The sequence below is a fragment of the Oncorhynchus tshawytscha genome, unplaced genomic scaffold (assembly GCF_018296145.1).
Source record: "Oncorhynchus tshawytscha isolate Ot180627B unplaced genomic scaffold, Otsh_v2.0 Un_contig_1824_pilon_pilon, whole genome shotgun sequence".
Taxonomy (NCBI): Eukaryota; Metazoa; Chordata; class Actinopteri; order Salmoniformes; family Salmonidae; genus Oncorhynchus; species Oncorhynchus tshawytscha.
This window is the reverse complement of record NW_024609829.1, coordinates 350,185-371,170: the sequence shown is the minus strand read 5'-3', so window position 1 is coordinate 371,170 and position 20,986 is coordinate 350,185. Positions and strand designations below refer to the sequence as shown.

The window sequence follows — 20,986 nt, the reverse complement described above, 5'->3', positions numbered from 1 at the left end:
TTTCTCACTCTCTCTCTCACTCTCTCTTTCTCACTCTCTCTTTCTCACTCTCTCTCCTCACTCTCTCTCCTCACTCTCTCTTTCTCACTCTTCTCTTCTCTCTCTCTTTCTCACTCTCTCTCTCACTCTCTCTCCTCACTCTCTCTCACTCTCTCTCTCTCACTCTCTCTCCTCTCTCTCTCCTCACTCTCTCTCTCTCACTCTCTCTTTCTCACTCTCTCTCTCACTCTCTCTTTCTCACTCTCTCTTTCTCACTCTCTCTCCTCACTCTCTCTCCTCACTCTCTCTTTCTCACTCTCTCTCACTCTCTCTCCTCACTCTCTCTCCTCCTCTCTCTTTCTCACTCTCTTTCTCACTCTCTCTTTCTCACTCTCTCTTTCTCACTCTCTCTTTCTCACTCTCTCTTTCTCACTCTCTCTTTCTCACTCTCTCTTTCTCACTCTCTCTTTCTCACTCTCTCTTTCTCACTCTCTCTTTCTCTCTCTCTCCTCACTCTCTCCTCACTCTCTCTTTCTCACTCTCTCTTTCTCACTCTCTCTTTCTCACTCTCTCTTTCTCACTCTCTCTCCTCACTCTCTCACTCTCTCCTCACTCTCTCTTTCTCACTCTCTCTTTCTCACTCTCTCTTTCTCACTCTCTCTTTCTCACTCTCTCTTTCTCACTCTCTCTTTCTCACTCTCTCTTTCTCACTCTCTCTTTCTCACTCTCTCTTTCTCACTCTCTCTTTCTCACTCTCTCTTTCTCACTCTCTCTTTCTCACTCTCTCTTTCTCACTCTCTCTCTCACTCTCTCTTTCTCACTCTCTCTCCTCACTCTCTCTTTCTCACTCTCTCTCTCTCTCTCTCTCTTTCTCCTCTCTCCTCACTCTCTCTTTCTCACTCTCTCTCCTCACTCTCTCTCCTCACTCTCTCTCCTCACTCTCTCTTTCTCACTCTTTCTCACTCTCTCTCCTCACTCTCTCTCCTCACTCTCTCTCCTCACTCTCTCCTCACTCTCTCTTTCTCACTCTCTTTCTCACTCTCTCTCCTCACTCTCTCTCCTCACTCTCTCTCCCTCACTCTCTCTTTCTCACTCTCTCTCCTCCTCTCTCTCCTCACTCTCTCTTTCTCACTCTCTCTTTCTCACTCTCTCTCCTCACTCTCTCTTTCTCACTCTCTCTCTCCTCACTCTCTCTCCTCACTCTCTCTCCTCACTCTCTCTTTCTCACTCTCTCTTTCTCACTCTCTCTTTCTCACTCTCTCTTTCTCACTCTCTCTTTCTCACTCTCTCTCCTCACTCTCTCTTTCTCACTCTCTCTTTCTCACTCTCTTTCTCTCTCTCTTTCTCACTCTCTCTCCTCACTCTCTCTCTCTCTCTCTCCTCCTCTCTCTTTCTCACTCTCTCTTTCTCACTCTCTCTTTCTCACTCTCTCTTTCTCACTCTCTCTCCTCACTCTCTCTCCTCACTCTCTCTCCTCTCTCTCTTTCTCACTCTCTCCTCACTCTCTCCTCACTCTCTCTCCTCACTCTCTCTTTCTCACTCTCTTTCCTCACTCTCTCTTTCTCACTCTCTCTTTCTCACTCTCTCTCCTCACTCTCTCTTTCTCACTCTCTCTTTCCTCACTCTCTCTTTCTCACTCTCTCTTTCTCACTCTCTCTTTCTCACTCTCTCTTTCTCACTCTCTCTTTCTCACTCTCTCTTTCTCACTCTCTCTTTCTCACTCTCTCTTTCTCACTCTCTCTTTCTCACTCTCTCTTTCTCACTCTCTCTTTCTCACTCTCTCTTTCTCACTCTCTCTTTCTCACTCTCTCTTTCTCACTCTCTCTTTCTCACTCTCTCCTCACTCTCTCTCTCACTCTCTCTCCTCACTCTCTTTCTCACTCTCTCTTTCTCACTCTCTCCTCACTCTCTCTCTCTCTCCTCACTCTCTCTCCTCACTCTCTCTCCTCACTCTCTCTTTCTCACTCTCTCTTTCTCACTCTCTCTTTCTCACTCTCTCTTTCTCACTCTCTCTTTCTCACTCTCTCTCCTCACTCTCTCCTCACTCTCTCTCCTCACTCTCTCTTTCTCACTCTCTCTCCTCACTCTCTCTTTCTCACTCTCTCTTTCTCACTCTCTCTCCTCACTCTCTCTCCTCACTCTCTCTTTCTCACTCTCTCTCCTCACTCTCTCTTTCTCACTCTCTCTCCTCACTCTCTCTCCTCACTCTCTCTTTCTCACTCTCTCTCCTCACTCTCTCTCCTCACTCTCTCTCTCACTCTCTCTCTCCTCTCTCTCTCTCTCTCACTCTCTCTTTCTCACTCTCTCTTTCTCACTCTCTCTCCTCACTCTCTCTTTCTCACTCTCTCTCCTCTCTCTCTCTCTCTCCTCACTCTCTCTCCTCACTCTCTCTCCTCACTCTCTCTCCTCACTCTCTCTTTCTCACTCTCTCTTTCTCACTCTCTCTCCTCACTCTCTCTCCTCACTCTCTCTTTCTCACTCTCTCTTTCTCACTCTCTCTCCTCACTCTCGTACGTGCTCTTTCTTGCTCTTTTTATCTCTTAATCGCTTGCGCTCTTTCTCTCTCCTCTTTCTCTCTCTCCTCGATCTCTCGTTCTCGCTCTCTATCTCTGTCTGTCTCTGCCTCGCTGTGTGTGGCTTTTGGCGTCTGTTCTCCATAGGAATACCTGGTTAATGAATCCTTTCATAGAAATATATATATATATATATATATATATATATATCTCATCCTTCCTGGACCTTTATGTTAGAGCAGGGAGACATGATGGTTGTATCCTGCATGAAAATGACTGGGATGAGATGGGAAATCTTTGACTGAAACATTTGCATTTGTTTGCATTCCGGAGGTTTATGCAGTGTGCAGGATTGGAGTCATTTTAACAGTTTAAAATGAAGGATGTTATCAAAAATCTAATCTACCTAGATGACTTTCTATCCGCTTTCCCCTTCCTCGTATCTCTCTCTCTGTAGACGAGTGGTGAGAAGGTGAGTAAGCTGAGTCTGGTAGACCTGGCTGGCAGTGAGAGAGCAGCTAAGACTGGAGCTACTGGAGAGAGGATGAAGGAGGGCAGCAACATCAACAAGTATGTTACCAATCACTTTGATAACGCACCCATTCATACATCCTAAATGAGTCCACAACACACACACACAGCACCAAGTGTTCTAGTTCCCCTTTTTAACAAAGATGAACACTTTTCACTTAGTAAATATGCTGCCTGTTATGATAGTGGGTTGTTGTGTGTCTCTGCAGGTCTCTGACTACTCTAGGCCTGGTCATATCTGCTCTGGCAGAACAGGGATGTGGGAAAAACAAGACCAAATTTGTCCCTTACAGAGACTCTGTGCTAACATGGCTGCTAAAGGTAAGAGACACATATTTTGTATTTTTCCCTGCTCTTACTATAACTTCTCTGGTCCTCCCTCTCTCTCTCGCTCCGCTCAACATGAGAGGGATGGAGGCTTATCTTCCTGTTTCCTTTAGAGATTTGAACGCTTCTGCCCCTACAATCATTTGAAGATTTGGTTCTGACGACCTTATATCTTCCTCTTTCATTCCCCCTCTCTCACTAACACTCCTCTCTCCCTCGTCTCTCTCTCTCTCTCTCTCTCCCTCCCTCGTCTCTCCTCTCTCTCATCTCACCTCTCTCTCTCCCTTGTCTCTCCTCTCCCTTGTCTCTTCTCTCTCTCTCCCTCGTCTCTTCTCTCTCTCTCCTCGTCTTGCCTCTCTCTCTCCCTCGTCTTGCCTCTCTCTCCCCTCGTCTTGCCTCTCTCTCTCCCTCGTCTTGCCTCTCTCTCTCCCTCGTCTTGCCTCTTGCCTCTCTCTCCCTCGTCTCGCCTCTCTCTCTCCCTCGTCTCGCCTCTCTCTTCGTCTTGCCTCTCTCTCTCCCTCGTCTTGCCTCTCTCTCCTCGTCTTGCCTCTCTCTCCCTCGTCTTGCCTCTCTCTCTCTCCCTCGTCTCTCCTCTCTCTCTCCCCTCGTCTTGCCTCTCTCTCTCCCTCGTCTTGCCTCTCTCTCTCTCCCCTCGTCTTGCCTCTCTCTCTCCCCCTCGTCTTGCCTTTCTCTCGTCCCAGCCTCGTCTTGCCTCTCTGGCTCTCCCAGCGTCTTGCCTCTCTCTCTCCCCGCAGACCGGGCCAAGAGCTCGCCTCTCGCTGTCTGAGGACCCCGCGTCTCAGCCTCTCTCTCTACGGGACCAGCTGACGGCTAGGGGGAAAGGAAGGAGGGGAGAAACTCTCTCTGACAGGCAGAGGTCGGGGGAGAAACTCGCCAGCTTACAGGCAGAGGTCTCAGCCACAGGCAGAGGTCTCGCCTCTCCAGCTGACCTAGGGGGAGAAAAGGAAGGAGGGGGAGAAACTCTCAGGCAGAGGTCTCCCAGCTTACAGGCTCGCCTCTCTCTCTCTCCCCAGCTGACACAGGCAGAGGTAGGGGGAGAAAAGGAAGGAGGGGGAGAAACTACGGGACCAGCTGACTCAGGCAGAGGTAGGGGGAGAAAAGGAAGGAGGGGGAGAAACTCGGGACCAGCTCACAGGCAGAGAGGGGGAGAAAAGGAAGGAGGGGGAGAAACTCTCTCTCTCCAGCTGTCACAGGCAGAGGTAGGGGGAGAAAGGAAGGAGGGGAGAAACTCTGGACCAGCTGACCAGCTCAGGCAGAGGTAGGGGGAGAAACCAGGGCAGAGGAGGGGGAGAAACTCCTCTCTTTCTCCAGGCAGAGGTCTCCCAGGACAGCCTGGGCGGGCAGAGGTAGGGGGAGAGAAAAGGAAGGAGGGGGAGAAACGCTTACGGCCATGGTGGCCAGCTGGTGAGGCCCGGGACCAGCTGACACAGGCAGAGGTAGGGGGAGAAAAGGAAGGAGGGGAGAAACTACGGGACCAGCTGACACAGGCAGAGGTAGGGGGAGAAAAGGAAGGAGGGGAGAAACTACGGGACCAGCTGACACAGGCAGAGGTAGGGGGAGAAAAGGAAGGAGGGGGAGAAACTCAACCACGCTGTCACAGGCAGAGGTGGGGGAGAAAAGGACCCAGCTGACACATGCAGAGGTAGGGGGAGAAAAGGAAGGAGGTCAGGGACCAGCTGACCAGGCAGAGGTAGGTGGGAAGGAGGGGGAAAAACTACGGGACCAGCTGACACAGGCAGAGGTAGGGGGGAGAAAAGGAAGGAGGGGAGAAACTATGGACCAGCTGAGGCAGGGTAGGGGGAGAAAGGAAGGAGGGGGAGAAACTACGGGACCAGCTGACAGGCAGAGGTAGGGGGAGAAAGGAAGGAGGGGGAGAAACTACCAGGGACCAGCTGACACAGGCAGAGGTAGGGGGAGAAAAGGGGAGAAACTACGGAAGGAGGGGGGGGAGAAACTACGGGACCAGCTGACACAGGCAGAGGTAGGGGGAGGGGGAGAACCAGCTGACACAGGAAGGAGGGGGAGAAAAGGAAGGAGGGGAGAAACTACGGGACCAGCTGACACAGGCAGAGGTAGGGGGGAGAGGGGGGGGAGAAACTACGGGAAGAAAGGCAGGAAGGGAAGGAGGGGAGAAACTACGGGACCAGCTGACACAGGCAGAGGTGGGGGTAGGGGGGAGAGAAACTACGGAAGCTGGTAGGGGGTGGGGGGAGAAAACTACGGGACCAGCTGACACAGGCAGAGGTGGTGGGGTGAGGGGGAGAAAAGGAAGGAAGAGGGAGAAACTATCCAGGGACCAGCTGAAAACTGGTCACAAGGTGCAAAAGAGGTTTTGTTTTTGCATCCAGAAACAATGTCTTCATCTGATTGTAGCAGGTGGTAGCAGGTACAACCTGTTGGTTGTAATTAGGTTGTATGAAGCCTTTTTAACCAGAACATCAGTAACATATTGGCTGCTTGTAGAGATGGAAAGAGTGTTTTCTTGTCTCCTATCCAGTCTATGAAGGCCCCAGAGCTGAAGGAGAGGCTGGAGGAGTCTGAAAAACTCATCCAGGAGATGACCGTCACCTGGGAGGAGAAACTACGCAAGACGGAAGAGATCGCACAGGTACACAACACACCTTTGTACATTCTGTCCCGGGTTGTGTTCACTAGGCACGAAACAGAAGACAACGGTCTGAAACAGGGACTTTCTGAAATTGTCCAATAAGAAATGCTTTATTTAATTTTTTGTTGCACAACGTTTTGAAAAGTGTGCCCTGATTAACTGGAGGCTGGATCAATAGTTCCTGTGTTGTGTGTCCTGTAGGAGCGTCAGAAACAGTTGGAGTCCCTGGGCATCTCTCTCCAGTCGTCTGGCATCAGAGTGGGAGAAGACAAGTGTTTTCTAGTCAACCTCAATGCTGACCCCGCTCTCAACGAACTGCTAGTCTACTACCTGAAGGTAGCACACAATGGTGCATTCACGTATTCTTACACACACACACACCATTATAACATTATGTGTTGTTGTGTACTATAGGAGCACACTAAGGTTGGTTCAGCAGACTCCCAGGACATTCAGCTGTGTGGGATGGGTATTCAGGCTGCACACTGCATCATAGACATCACAGCTGACCAACGGGTGGTCCTCACTCCTCACAAAAACTCAAGGTACGTATAGAACACTGCTCTTCGTCTCCATCATCACAATTCCCAGTGGGGCAAAACTAGATAAGATAACGTCTCTACAACCAACAGGTTGAAATCAAGGTTGTAAAAAATGTCATATTTTGCCTGCTGGCACCTCGCGCCCCACAAGGAGTCACAGTACACCAGCTTAGTCATCAATGTCATCTCAACACGCCACATCAGAATGATGATCCTGGTCAGTTCACTGTGACTCTTCACCTCATGACTTCCCTGCTTCCAGATAAGGATGACGTCATGTTGCCTTTAGGCCCCTAGGGATTACATGGCCTGCTTGCAGAGGAGGCTGGTGGGGGGAGCTATAGGAGGACACGCTGATTGTAATGGCTGGAACGGAATCAAACACATCGAAGATCTGTTTTTATGCCATTACAATGAGCCCTATAGCTTCTCCCACCAGCCACTGCCTGCTTGAATGAGCTAACAGTATGGTAATCTTCTTGTGGTTTCATTTATTGATCTTACAGAACGTGTGTTTTTATGATGTGGTTACGTTACAGAACGTGTGTTTTTATGTTGTGGTAACGTTACAGAACGTGTGTTTTTATGTTGTGGTAACGTTACAGAACGTGTTTTTATGTTGCGGTTACGTTACAGAACGTGTGTTTTTATGTTGTGGTTACGTTACAGAACGTGTGTTTTTATGTTGTGGTTACGTTACAGAACGTGTGTTTTTATGTTGTGGTAACGTTACAGAACGTGTGTTTTTATGTTGTGGTTACGTTACAGAACGTGTGTTTTTATGTTGTGGTTACGTTACAGAACGTGTGTTTTTATGTTGTGGTTACGTTACAGAACGTGTGTTTTTATGTTGTGGTCTCCTTGTTTTTATGTTGTGGTTACACCAGCCCTCAGCGTGTGTTTTTAGCTCCACCATGTTTTTATGTTGTGGTTACGTTACAGAACGTGTGTTTTTATGTTGTGGTTACGTTACAGAACGTGTGTGAATGGGTCTCCTTGCACCAGCCCTCAGCAGCTCCACCATGGAGACCGCATCCTGTGGGGAAACAACCACTTCTTCAGGTGTGTGTGCACACGTGTGTGTCTTGTGACAGTTCTGACAATACTGCAAATCACAATGTCTCACTCAGCTACTTGTCCTTGTTTGAAAACAATTCATCTGTTATACTAGATATTCACCGTATTACTGAAACCCCTGGATCGCTCGCTCTCTCTCCCTCCCCTCCCGTCTCTCCCTTTCTCTCCCCCCTCCTTCTCTCTCCCCTTTCCTCCTCTCGTCCCCACAGGATCAACTTGCCTAAGTGGCGGTCGCGGGGTGGTGGTGAGGAAGAGGAGGGTGAGGGGGGCCTGATGAAGAACAGTAGCAGTAGTGAACAGCTGGAGGGCGACGGAGACACCAACAGTGAGGTTTCCTCCGAGGTCTCCTTCTCCTACGAGTTCGCCCAGACAGAGGTCATGATGAAGGCCCTGGGCAACAACGGTGAGCACACACACACACACACACAGGTCCTTACAAACAACGACGAGAGGGATGTGTATTAAGGAGAGGGAAAGGAGGAAGGGAGAACTAATGATAAGCGCCCTTCAGAAACAAATAACATGTTGAGAATCACTGATTGACTGCAACATCTGTCCATCACACCGCATATGAATCACGATTGATTGCTTATCCGGATCCCCTGTCCTTGATTGGCTCTCGTTCCTGTCCGTCACCTTCAGACCCCATGCAGGCAGTGCTCCAGTCCCTAGAGAGGCAGCACGAGGAGGAGAAGCGCTCGGCGCTGGAGAGACAAAGGCTGATGTACGAACAGGAGCTGCAACAGCTGAGACGACGGCTGCACCCGGACAGACCGTCTGTAGGACAGACAGGCATGGCACCCAGCCAATCACAGGGCCAGGCTGACAGGCCGGGACAGCCCCACTACCGCAGCCTGGAGAGACTCAGCATGTCCAACTCACCCAGCGCACAGAGCAGGCTGAAGCAGTGGAGCGAGGAGAGGTGAGAGGGAGGGAGGGTGTGGAACACAGGGTTGGGGAGATGGGCTGTATGTGTGGCTGGGGGTGGATGGTGTGTGTGTGTACACTTTGAATGAGATGTTGACGATGACTCCCCCCTCAGAGAGGCGGTGTTGACCCGGAGCCTGCGTAAGCTGAGGGAGCAGATAGTGAGAGCTAACCTGCTGGTGCAGGAAGCTGGCTTCATAGCAGAGGAGCTGGACAAACGCACCGAGTACAGAGTCACCTTGCAGATACCTGCTGCTAACCTCAATGCCAACCGCAAGGTACACACGAGTATTAGCATGCTCACACACACACACCTGGTGGAGTGTCGCTTCTCTATTTCTCTCTCTCTCTCTCTCTCTCTCTCTGTGTCTCTCTCTCTCTCTCTCTCTCTCTCTCTCTGTGTCTCTCTCTCTCTCTCTGTCTCTCTCTCTCACATGAAGACACACACACCCTTACCACCTCTGTCTCTCCCTCCTCGTAGCGTGATGCAGTGCTCAGTGAGCCTGCGGTGCAGGTGAGGCGTAAGGGGAAAGGGAAGCAGATCTGGGCTCTGGAGAAGATGGAGAACAGACTGGTGGACATGAGAGAACTGTACCAGGAATGGAAGGAGTACGACGATGACAACCCAGTGAGTGTGTGAGGGTGGTTGTGCATAGCGTGGGTGAATGGGTGTGTATGGTAACCTGTCCAGCCAGTGTCGTTGTTGGAGTGTATGTGTGGTGCTGTGAACTTGGACTACACCGAAGATGAACCCTGTGTGACAAATCATTGTTTTTGAGAGTCGAATCCATTCAGATGTACACAAACACCATGTAAGGTGGTGCTAGCAAGCATGCTAGGTATCAACAGCCAATCGACTCGTTTCTGGAAGCCTATAGTGAGCTTCGATTGGTTAATCGATTGGCTTTATCGCAGAGTATTTGCTGGAAACACATCTTCAGTTAACACGTCCTGTAAGGGCTCCATTTAGGATCACATTTCTCTTCTCTACACTCTCTCTCTCCCTCCTCTCCAGGTGATGCGTTCCTACTTTAAGCCATTTAGGATCTCATCACATTTCTCTTCTCTACACTCTCTCTCTCCCTCCTCTCCAGGTGATGCGTTCCTACTTTAAGCGTGCCGACCCGTTCTTTGATGAGCAGGAGAACCACAGCCTGATCGGCGTAGCCAATGTCTTCCTGTCCTGTCTGTTCTATGACGTCAAGCTGCAATACGCAGTACCCATCATCAACCAGAAGGGGGAGGTAAAGAGACAGCCTTCAGTATCACATAACACCAAAGTCGTATTCATTAGAGACACAGCGAAGCAGACCTTTTGTGAAACTGAATAATTTAAAAAAGAAGCATTTCCTATTGGTAGTTCCTCCCTGTTTGTCTGTTTTATTCTGTTAGTTGCCAAATGAATACAACCCTGTTTCTCAACCAGTGATATCCAATAGGGCTGGGCCATATGGCCAAAATATCATATCATATATGGTGTTTTTCAAGTTGTTGACAGTATTTTATGTTTTTGATTAATAAAAGTTCTACATTTACTTAATGAGTAGTGAGTGATCCTAGGGTGGCAACACATGTATTCTAAATGATTTCAATGGGTCTTTCTTCATTCTGATTATTTTATACGGTTCAATTCAACTTCAACCTAAAATAATTTCACATCAACACTTGGGTGACCTTTTGGAATCATGGAAATAGAATGTTTATAATAATTATGTAGTTAGAATATAAATAACAGTGGGCACTTTGAATATGGCGTTTGAAAATGCCATGGATGAGTTATTGTGACAGGGTAGAAACCAAAGTGATGTTCAGTGTTTCCTAGAGAACCCTATAATCTTTGGCTACATTAAATCTTTATTCATATAGCCAACATATTCATTATTAGCCTATTCCTCTTTGATTTAGAAGATGCTGTTGCACAAACAACATGGTGAATTAAGTCTCCACCAGTACTGGTATCAGGCTGTATTAGCTAGCTACGTTTGCTCTGACTCAGTACTGGTATCAGGCTGTATTAGCTAGCTACGTTTGCTCTGACTCAGTACTGGTATCAGGCTGTATTAGCTAGCTACGTTTGCTCTGACTCAGTACTGGTATCAGGCTGTATTAGCTAGCTACGTTTGCTCTGACTCAGTACTGGTATCAGGCTGTATTAGCTAGCTACGTTTGCTCTGACTCAGTACTGGTATCTGGTATCAGGCTGTATTAGCTAGCTGGTACGTTTGCTCTGACTCAGTACTGGTATCAGGCTGTATTAGCTAGCTACGTTTGCTCTGACTCAGTACTGGTATCAGGCTGTATTAGCTAGCTACGTTTGCTCTGACTCAGTACTGGTATCAGGCTGTATTAGCTAGCTACGTTTGCTCTGACTCAGTACTGGTATCAGGCTGTATTAGCTAGCTACGTTTGCTCTGACTCAGTACTGGTATCAGGCTGTATTAGCTAGCTACGTTTGCTCTGACTCAGTACTGGTATCAGGCTATCTAGCTACGTTTGCTCTGACTCAGTACTGGTATCAGGCTGTATTAGCTAGCTACGTTTGCTCTGACTCAGTACTGGTATCAGGCTTTGCTCTGTTTGCTCTGACTCAGTACTGGTATCAGGCTGTATTAGCTAGCTACGTTTGCTCTGACTCAGTACTGGTATCAGGCTGTATTAGCTAGCTACGTTTGCTCTGACTCAGTACTGGTATCAGGCTGTATTAGCTAGCTACGTTTGCTCTGACTCAGTACTGGTATCAGGCTGTATTAGCGAGCTACGTTTGCTCTGACTCAGTACTGGTATCAGGCTGTATTAGCTAGCTACGTTTGCTCTGACTCAGTACTGGTATCAGGCTGTATTAGCTAGCTACGTTTGCTCTGACTCAGTACTGGTATCAGGCTGTATTAGCTAGCTACGTTTGCTCTGACTCAGTACTTTTAATAGCTAGTTAGCAAGCCAGTTTACTATTGATTAGCATTAGTGGCTAACATGATTTAGCTCAACTTGCTCAGAAAATACAAACTAGCTGTTTGCAGATGTAAGAAACACAAACTAATATTGTATTATAGAACGCTTGTGGATTTATATTACGATCAAAGTGGAAACAACATCGTTGTCATCAACAGTCTGAACGCAAGTGTCTCATGGTCAAGCAACAACGTGCTCCTTGAGTGACGGGGTGGGACTAGGTCTGTGTGGAAAGCGGCATGGAGAGAGAGCAGAGAGGGAAGACTCAAGTAGCGTTTAACAAACCAAACATTCAAATACCGTTATAGAAGGTAAAGTAAAAACCCCAACTGGTCCGTGCCTCAAAACAGGTATATAGTAAAATACGGCAGACCCTAATATCCCATTTGTGTTCCAACCCAGCACTAACACACCTGATAAAACAAATCGTCATCTAGATTGACGACTGCCCTGAGTCGATTGTTTGAAGGAACGAGGTGTCTTGGTGATGTGCTGAAATGAAAAGCTCACATTGTCGCAAAGTGATGATGCAGCACAGAATGAATGGTGTTATGGTGTTGGTTGTCTTGTAGGTGGTTGGGAGGTTACACGTGGAGGTGGTGAGAGTGGCGGGGGGGTTTGAGGACAGCATGGCTGGCGGAGAGGACAATGAGACCAGCCCCGACGGAGAGGTGCAGGAGAGGAAACTGGTCTGCATGGTGAGTCCGTTTTGAACACTCATAGAATACACACATACACAGGAAAGTCATTTGTTTTGTATAGTTATTCTGGAATGCTTGTTCTCTGTCAAATCATATTTAATCATATCCTCTCTCTCCTTCCCTATCTTCCTCTCTCTCCTCCTCCCTTTCTCTCTCCCTCTCTCTCGATCTCTCTCTCTCTCCAGATCAAGATTCTTCAGGCAACAGGTCTCCCCCAGTACCTTTCCAACTTTGTCTTCTGCCAATACTCGTTCTGGGACCAGGCGGAGCCCGTAATCGTGGCCCCAGAGGTGGACCCCTCTGCCTCGTCCCCAAGCAGCAAGGACGCTCACTGCATGGTGGTCTTTGACAGCTGCAAGGTCAGACATCCAATGACATTTTAAATGCATTACTTGCATGGTAAAGGTACTTGTATTGTAAAAGCAACAATGTTAAAAAATCCAGCAGGATATAAAATAAATGCACATCTCAGTCATGTTGCAGCTCTAATAGCCCAGGATGAATCAGGTAGCCTGGTTTAACCAGTGGTGAGCACAGCGTTCAGTCTAGTTTAACTGTGTTTATGCTCTGTTTTCTGCTAATTCACCTCTTTTGGTTTTCTATGCTATTCTTTCTGCCCTTTCTAATTATGTTTCTCTCTCCGTCTCTCCCCCTGTAGGAGATGGGTGTGTCAGTAACAGAGGAGTTTATAGAGTATCTGACAGAGGGGGCAGTGGCCATGGAGGTGTATGGACACAGACAGGCCGCTGCCGGACAGGCTGACTCCGGGAGGAACCCTGCTTTCTGGGACCTCAGCATTATACAAGCCAAGACACGCACACTACGGGACAGGTAAACGCACTACGGGACAGGTAAATGCACTACGGGACAGGTAAACGCACTACGGGACAGGTACACGCACTACGGGACAGGTACACGCACTACGGGACAGGTACACGCACTGCGGGACAGGTACACGCACACTACGGGACAGGTACACGCACACTACGGGACAGGTACACGCACACTACGGGACAGGTGCGTACACTACGGGACAGGTACGCGCACTACGGGACAGGGTACGCGCACACTACGGGACAGGGTACGCGCACACTACGGGACGGGTACGCGCACTACGGGACGGGTACGGGGGTACGCACTACGCGCACTACGGGACGGGTACGGCGCACTACGGGACGGGTACGCGCACTACGGGACAGGTACACGCGCACTACGGGACAGGTACGCGCGCACTACGGGACAGGGTACACGCGGTACACTGCGGGACGGGTACGCGCACTACGGGACAGGTACGCGCCCACTACGGGACAGGTTAACGCGCACTACGGGACAGGTACACGCGCACTACGGGACATGTGCACGCGCACTACGGGACATGTGCACGCGCACTACGGGACATGTGCACGCGCACTGCGGGACATGTGCACGCGCACACTGCGGGACATGTGCACGCGCACTACGGGACATGTGCACGCGCCACTACGGGACATGTGCACGCGCACTACGGGACATGTGCACGCGCACTACGGGACATGTGCACGCGCACAGGGACATGTGCACGCGCACTACGGGACATGTGCACGCGCACTACGGGACATGTGCACGCGCACTACGGGACATGTGCACGCGCACTACGGGACATGTGCACGCGCACTACGGGACATGTGCACGCGCACTACGGGACATGTGCACGCGCACTACGGGACATGTGCACGCGCACTACGGGACATGTGCACGCGCACTACGGGACAGGTTCCAGTTCCACATGAAAGAAAACTTCTAAATTCCATATTGGTGTTCTGTCTGTCTCCTCCTACAGGTGGAGTGAGGTAACACGTCGTCTGGAGATGTGGATCCAGGTGTTGGAGATCAACGAGAACGGAGACTTCATGCCTGTGGAGGTCATACCTGCCAAAGACGTACGCACAGGAGGTATATTCCAACTGCGACAGGTAGGTGTTGCGTGTGCGTGTGGCTATCCCCAAATGTTTATTTTCCTGTTTTAATCAGGAATTCCAAATTGTCCTTTACCTCAGAATGAAAAGGACAATCCAATACATATTTACATCAGGAACACAACAATACACACATTAGAATCATGAGAAGAAAGACCGTCAAGTCAACCAACTCTCCCTCCCCTTCAGGGCCAGTCCCAAAGACATGTCTGATCTGTTGTTCCCTCCCCCTCAGGGCCAGTCCTCAGGGCCAGTCCCAAAGACATGTCTAATCTGTTGTTCCCTCCCCTTCAGGGCCGGTCCCAAAGACATGTCTGATCTGTTGTTCCCTCCCCCTCAGGGCCAGTCCCAAAGACATGTCTGATCTGTTGTTCCCTCCCCCTCAGGGCCAGTCCCAAAGACATGTCTGATCTGTTGTTCTAAAAGACATGTCTGATCTGTTGTTCCCTCCCCTTCAGGGCCAGTCCCAAAGACATGTCTAATCTGTTGGGCCAGTCCCAAAGACATGTCTGATCTGTTGTTCCCTCCCCCTCAGGGCCAGTCCCAAAGACATGTCTGATCTGTTGTTGTTCCCAAAGACATGTCTGATCTGTTGTTCCCTCCCCCTCAGGGCCAGTCCCAAAGACATGTCTAATCTGTTGTTCCCTCCCCCTCAGGGCCAGTCCCAAAGACATGTCTAATCTGTTGTTCCCTCCCCCTCAGGGCCCGTCCCAAAGACATGTCTAATCTGTTGTTCCCCCTCCCCCTCCCCCAGGGCCAGTCCCAGGGCCCATCCCAAAGACATGTCTAATCTGTTGTTCCCTCCCCTCAGGGCCAGTCCCAAAGACATGTCTAATCTGTTGTTCCCCCCCCAGGGCCATCCCAAAGACATGGCCAGGGCCATCCCAAAGACATGTCTAATCTGTTGTTCCCTCCCCAGGGCCAGTCCCAAAGACATGTCTAATCTGGGCCCCTCCCCCTCAGGGCCAGTCCCAAAGACATGTCTAATCTGTTGTTCCCCCCCTCCCAAAGACATGTCTAATCTGTTGTTCCCCCCCAGGGCCAGTCCCAAAGACATGTCTAATCTGTTGTCTGTTGTTCCCTCCCCTCCCCCTCAGGGCCAGTCCCAAAGACATGTCTAATCTGTTGTTCCCCCTCCCTCCCCCCCAGGGCCAGTCCCAAAGACATGTCTGATCTGTTGTTCCCCCTCCCTCCCTCCCCCCAGGGCCAGTCCCAAAGACATGTCTAATCTGTTGTTCCCTCCTCCCTCCCCCCCAGGGCCAGTCCCAAAGACATGTCTGATCTGTTGTTCCCCCTCCCTCCCCCCCCAGGGCCAGTCCCAAAGACATGTCTGAATCTGTTGTTCCCCCTCCCTCCCCCCCAGGGCCAGTCCCAAAGACATGTCTGATCTGTTGTTCCCTCTCCCTCCCCCCCCAGGGCCAGTCCCAAAGACATGTCTGATCTGTTGTTCCCCTCCCCCCCCCCAGGGCCAGTCCCAAAGACATGTCTAATCTGTTGTTCCCCCTCCCTTCTCCCCCTCCCTCCCCCCAGGGCCAGTCCCCATGTCTAATCTCCCTCCCTCCCCCCCAGGGCCAGTCCCAAAGACATGTCTGATCTGTTGTTCCCTCTCCCTCCCCCCCCAGGGCCAGTCCCAAAGACATGTCTAATCTGTTGTTCCCCCTCCCATCCCTCCCCCCCCCCAGGGCCGGTCCCAAAGACATGTCTGATCTGTTGTTCCCTCTCCCTCCCCCTCAGGGCCAGTCCCAAAGACATGTCTGATCTGTTGTTCCCCCCCCTCAGGGCCGGTCCCAAAGACATGTCTGATCCCCCCCCCCCTCAGGGCCGGTCCCAAAGACATGTCTGATCTGTTGTTCCCCCTCCCTCCCCCCCCCCAGGGCCAGTCCCAAAGACATGTCTGATCTGTTGTTCCCTCTCCCTCCCCCTCAGGGCCGGTCCCAAAGACATGTCTGATCTGTTGTTCCCTCTCCCTCCCCCTCAGGGCCAGTCCCAAAGACATGTCTGATCTGTTGTTCCCTCTCCCTCCCCCTCAGGGCCAGTCCCAAAGACATGTCTGATCTGTTGTTCCCCCTCCCTCCCTCCCCCTCAGGGCCGGTCCCAAAGACATGTCTGATCTGTTGTTCCCTCTCCCTCCCCCTCAGGGCCGGTCCCAAAGACATGTCTGATCTGTTGTTCCCTCTCCCTCCCCCCTCAGGGCCAGTCCAGACGTCTGCAGGTGGAGGTGAAGTCTGTGCAGGACAGTGGGACGATGCCGCTGATAGCGGAGGTGCTGCTGGCCGTGTCTGTGGGCTGTGTGGAGATCAGACAGACACGGCAGGCCAAGGCCAACAACGAACCCGTACAGGTAACACACACAGACACATACCTATGCAGATACAGTGCATTCAGAAAGTATTCAGGCCCCTGGACCTTTTCCACATTTTGTTACGTTACAGCCTTATTCTAAAATGGATGAAGGGAAAAAACCAATTTAACCAATCTACACACAATACTCCATAATGACAACACAAAAGTAGGTTTTTATTTTAACAAATGTTTTAAAAATGAAATATCACATTTACATAAGTATTCAGACCCTTTCCTCAGTACTTTGTTGAAGCACCGTTGGCAGCGAATCTTCTTGGATATGACACTGCAAGCTTGGCACACCTGTATTTGGGGAGTTTCTCCCATTCTTCTCTGCAGATCCTCTCAAGCTCTGTCAGGTTGTAGATTGATGAGGAAAAATTTAATTTAATCAATTTTTGAATAAGGCTGTAACGTAACGTTGTGGAAAAAAGGAAGGGGTCTGAATACTTCCTGAATGCTCTGTGCATTACTATGCATTACTGTGCATTACTGTGCATTACTATGCAGGAAGATGGCAATGGCTGTGAATGCCATTTACGATATGTCTGTTCTGGACTAATACGATTGTATTTTGTTTGTCTCACAGATGGAGGGGGATGAGATGGACAGCTATCAGGTAAACACTTTTCACTGTCTTGTCTCGACTGAAATATCTCTTTCATATATCCCCACTGTATCTGATCAAATCAGATGACTCCACTGAAGAGGATGCTACAGTGCATGTGCCTGTTTCTGTGGATCTGTGATGGATTGGTCATGTCTGTCTTGTTTTTTTGTGTGATTGTTTTGACCGGTTTCCCTCCTGAACTCGCTCCGGTTGATTGATCCTGTTGTTCTCGCTCTGATTGGTCATTGGTGTGTGCGTTCTGTCCAATAGGAGCGTGATCTGGAGCGTCTGCGTCATCAGTGGCTGACAGCTCTCACCAAGAGACAGGAGTACCTGGACCAACACCTTCAGACCCTGGTCAGCAAGCCAGGTAACTAACACACACACACACACACACACACACACACAGTGCAGTCAGTGTATAGTGGAGGAACGAGGAAGTATAACTACCTTTACTGGAGTAGCATTTGGGCGGCAGCTCAAAGGGCACAGCAAATGAGGGAGAGGAAGTGGTGGCAGGAAACAGATTCCTCTGGTCAGGGAAGGTAGTCATGTTCTGATTGCCTACACAGCTGTGTGAACATCTGGGTGGAATTGAGGGAGATAGACTTTGAAATTGTTGTGCTCCCTCTACAGAGAAGACAGAGGATGACGTGGAGAGGGAGGCCCAGCTGTTGGAATGGCGCCTGACACTGACCGAGGAGAGGAACGCTGTCATGGTGCCTTCAGCTGGGAGCGGCATCCCTGGAGCTCCTGCAGAGTGGTGAGAGAGTTGGGTCTAAACTTAAATGTATAATGAGCATTTTTTTAAATCATAAATGTTAATATTGTTCTGGAAGTGAATCTGACAATTGTGTACATTTTTTGTGTCTTTAGGGTCCCCCTACCTGGAATGGAGGCCCATACCCCTGTTCTTTTCCTGGACCTCAGTGGTAAGTTCTCCTTCTTCAGTGTTATAGTATCTCTGACTGGTTTATTGACAAGTCAATTATTCAAATCCTCACTTTCACGCTTGACTCGTGTTTTTCTCTTACTTCTCTCTCTCCTCTCCAGCGGATGACTTCAGTTCCCAGGATGCTTTGGAGGTCCCGGAGGCTGGGGGTTGGGATGCCACTCTGAGCGGAGAGGACGAGGAAGAATTCTTCGACCTGCAGATCGTCAAACATTATGATGAAGAGGTGAGCTCCAGGGGTCCTTTTCATCAGGGCACGGCCTAGCAAAACACTTTGCAATAGAAAACCAAAACCAGTGTTTCTAATTGGGCAAATCCACCTAATCCCCCCCCCCTTATTTCACCATATGGTCCCTAATAGGGTTGCAAAATTCCGGTAACTTTCCCAATATTTCCAGATTTTCCAGAAATTGGAACATTACTGGAATCAGCAATGTAATCGGAAATCCATTAACTAGGATTTCTGGAAAACTTGGGAATATTTGGGAAAGTTACTGGAATTTTGTGTCCTTAATGAACACGACCATGTATCCCCCACCCCTTCCACTAGGTAAAAGCTGAGGCATCGTGGGACTCCACAGTGCACCAGTGTCCCCAGCTGAGCCGCGGTGGAGCGTGCCCGGAGCAGAGGGTTTATCTGACGGTGCGCTGCGTGGTGCAGCTCAGCCATCCGGCAGACATGCAGCTGGTGCTGAGGAAACGGATCTGTGTCAACCTGAACCCCGGCAGACAGGGCTTTGCTCAGAACCTCTTCAAGAGGATGTCCACGCGCTCCACCATCCCCGGCTGTGGGGTCACCTTCGAGGTGGTCTCCAACATTCCCGGGGTGAGGGTGTGACAGGAGGGAAATTACTTCATTTATCATCAATTACTTTGGTTCTTTTTGGTAGTGATTTACTACAACGGCTGTAGCTCTCGACTGTCTGTCTGTCCTCTCCTCACGTCCTCTCCTCACGTCCTCTCCTCACGTCCTCTCCTCACGTCCTCTCCTCACGTCCTCTCCTCACGTCCTCTCCTCACGTCCTCTCCTTCGTTGCACTGATATGAGGAAGGTGAAATGCCAACCTAATGACAGCCTTGGCACCACCATATTGTTTTCATCTGCCAAGTAGTGTTTTCCAACCAGTGCATATGAAGGGGAAGATATTTTTTATCATTTGAGATTGAGTCTGTCTTTTTGTCAGCTCTACTACCTCTCTCTCTCAGGATGCCCAGGGTTCAGAGGACAGGGAGATGTTGGCTCGTCTAGCCGCCAGCACTGAGAACCCCAAGTCGGCCGACAACGAGGCGGCCATAGAGAAATACCTCCGCAGTGTCCTGGCTGTGGAGAACATCCTCACTCTGGACCGACTACGACAGGTCACTACACACCCTCACACTAGGACAGCTATCTATAGCTATCTACAGCTGTGTTTCCCAAGGTGTGCGCATTTAGTTTTTGTCCCAAGACTACACAGACTACACAGCTGATTAAACTAATCACAGGCTGATGAGTTGGTTATTGGAAAAAGCTGTGTAATACTAGGGCAACAAACAAAAGGTGAACCCCTTTGGGTCACCAGGAAACGCTGTTCACATGCTTAGCACACATTTTTATTAATGGTACTGTTGCTTATTTCGTGTGTGTGTGCGCAGGAAGTGGCGGTGAAGGAGCACCTGGCAGGCAAAGGGAAGGGTAACAGACGCAGTCTCAGCTCCCCCAGTGTCCACAGGGTAAATGGCACATCTTCTGTTGGGCGTATTACTGGGTGCTATTGATTTATTGAATAGTTTTAAGCCACTGAGGTCATGACATTAGTCTTTTTCCTCCCTCTCTCTTTCTCTCTCCTTTTCGTCTTCAGCTCTCTGGCAGCAGACAGGACCTGTCCTCTGACTGCAATCTGGACGACAACAAGGTGTGTACAACCCTGTTGAAGCTGTGCCACTGTTAATACTCAAACTGAACAACCCCACGTGCCAAAGTACACAGATCAATCCTCACATCTTTAACCCCCCTCTGCTGTTCTGTCTTCTCTGCTCCAGACTCGCTGGGATAGCCAGCAGGACATCTTCATGACCTCGCCCCAGCCTCGCCTCTCCTCCTCTCCCCCTACTACTCCCCCACAGAACCAGAGCCAGGACCCAGAGCAAGGTAAGAGCCTGACTCCCCATCTCCTCTCCCCTCCCTCTGCCCCATTGTCCCCTCTACCTTTCTCCCCCTGAGACTGCTCTACTAACCTGGCCTTGCTGACTGGCTGACTCCACCTCAGTCTCCTCTCTCTCCTCCTGTCATCTATTTTTTCTGTGCAGTAGGCCTTTGGTGTGGTTCTGTCTGTCCTGTCTCCTAGTGTTGTCTCGTGTTTTAAGTGTGTTACATACAGTAGTCATATGGTCTGTTTTTTCTTTCTTTGATTTCACATTCTCAGTAATGATGTCATTGTAATGAATGTGTGACCAATGACAGTAATCATTCAGATTAATTGGCAGTCTTTTATGATTATAATCCAGAGATTATGATATGTTATCACATGCTAAAATCATCTTTATTTGATTATTTTCAGTTATTTTAATCAATTCTTTGTCTTGTCTCGCCGACCTGGTCCAGCCATTTTCTTCATTGTGTGTCTTTTTTCAATGTCATTTCCTGGGCTTGCTTTTCAACTTCCTGTCTTAATCTCTCACACTTCCCCTACCTTCCAATCCTCCTCACCATCCTCTTTTCCTCCTCTCCATCTTTTACTCCCGCTGCTCCTCATCTTTTCTTCCTCCTCCCCTTCCTCCTCCTCCTCTCACCGGTTCTCCCCTCAGGTCGTTCAGGGCTTGCTGCCTCTTATCTTTCAGTCAAAGCCCTGGTGCCGCAGATGCCCAAGCTGCTCAAGTCCCTGTTTCCTGCCCGCGAGGACAAGAAGGAGCCCCTACGCCCCTCACCCCACTCTCTACAGGTAGGATGCACATACCCCAGTGACCTTTTG

The 20,986-nt window shown here is 49.8% G+C and overlaps 1 protein-coding gene across 1 annotated transcript in view; it reads left to right on the top strand.

Moving 5' to 3' along the window:
• LOC112247286 (kinesin-like protein KIF13B) overlaps window positions 1–20,986 on the top strand; it is a 75,951-nt gene that overhangs the window by 46,995 nt on the left and 7,970 nt on the right. The window contains exons 10-39 of the mRNA XM_042319240.1: window positions 2,950–3,062; window positions 3,233–3,344; window positions 4,698–4,717; window positions 4,992–5,112; window positions 5,384–5,533; window positions 5,869–5,979; window positions 6,181–6,315; window positions 6,394–6,524; window positions 7,497–7,583; window positions 7,808–8,001; window positions 8,241–8,520; window positions 8,641–8,803; window positions 9,007–9,153; window positions 9,620–9,769; window positions 12,047–12,172; window positions 12,361–12,534; window positions 12,834–13,006; window positions 13,995–14,127; window positions 16,322–16,471; window positions 17,063–17,092; window positions 17,354–17,453; window positions 17,720–17,846; window positions 17,960–18,015; window positions 18,137–18,261; window positions 18,586–18,861; window positions 19,242–19,394; window positions 19,671–19,748; window positions 19,877–19,930; window positions 20,058–20,166; window positions 20,823–20,956. Coding sequence (XP_042175174.1) covers window positions 2,950–3,062; window positions 3,233–3,344; window positions 4,698–4,717; window positions 4,992–5,112; window positions 5,384–5,533; window positions 5,869–5,979; window positions 6,181–6,315; window positions 6,394–6,524; window positions 7,497–7,583; window positions 7,808–8,001; window positions 8,241–8,520; window positions 8,641–8,803; window positions 9,007–9,153; window positions 9,620–9,769; window positions 12,047–12,172; window positions 12,361–12,534; window positions 12,834–13,006; window positions 13,995–14,127; window positions 16,322–16,471; window positions 17,063–17,092; window positions 17,354–17,453; window positions 17,720–17,846; window positions 17,960–18,015; window positions 18,137–18,261; window positions 18,586–18,861; window positions 19,242–19,394; window positions 19,671–19,748; window positions 19,877–19,930; window positions 20,058–20,166; window positions 20,823–20,956 — 3,912 coding nt within the window. The remainder of the gene's footprint in view (window positions 1–2,949; window positions 3,063–3,232; window positions 3,345–4,697; window positions 4,718–4,991; window positions 5,113–5,383; window positions 5,534–5,868; window positions 5,980–6,180; window positions 6,316–6,393; window positions 6,525–7,496; window positions 7,584–7,807; window positions 8,002–8,240; window positions 8,521–8,640; window positions 8,804–9,006; window positions 9,154–9,619; window positions 9,770–12,046; window positions 12,173–12,360; window positions 12,535–12,833; window positions 13,007–13,994; window positions 14,128–16,321; window positions 16,472–17,062; window positions 17,093–17,353; window positions 17,454–17,719; window positions 17,847–17,959; window positions 18,016–18,136; window positions 18,262–18,585; window positions 18,862–19,241; window positions 19,395–19,670; window positions 19,749–19,876; window positions 19,931–20,057; window positions 20,167–20,822; window positions 20,957–20,986) is intronic.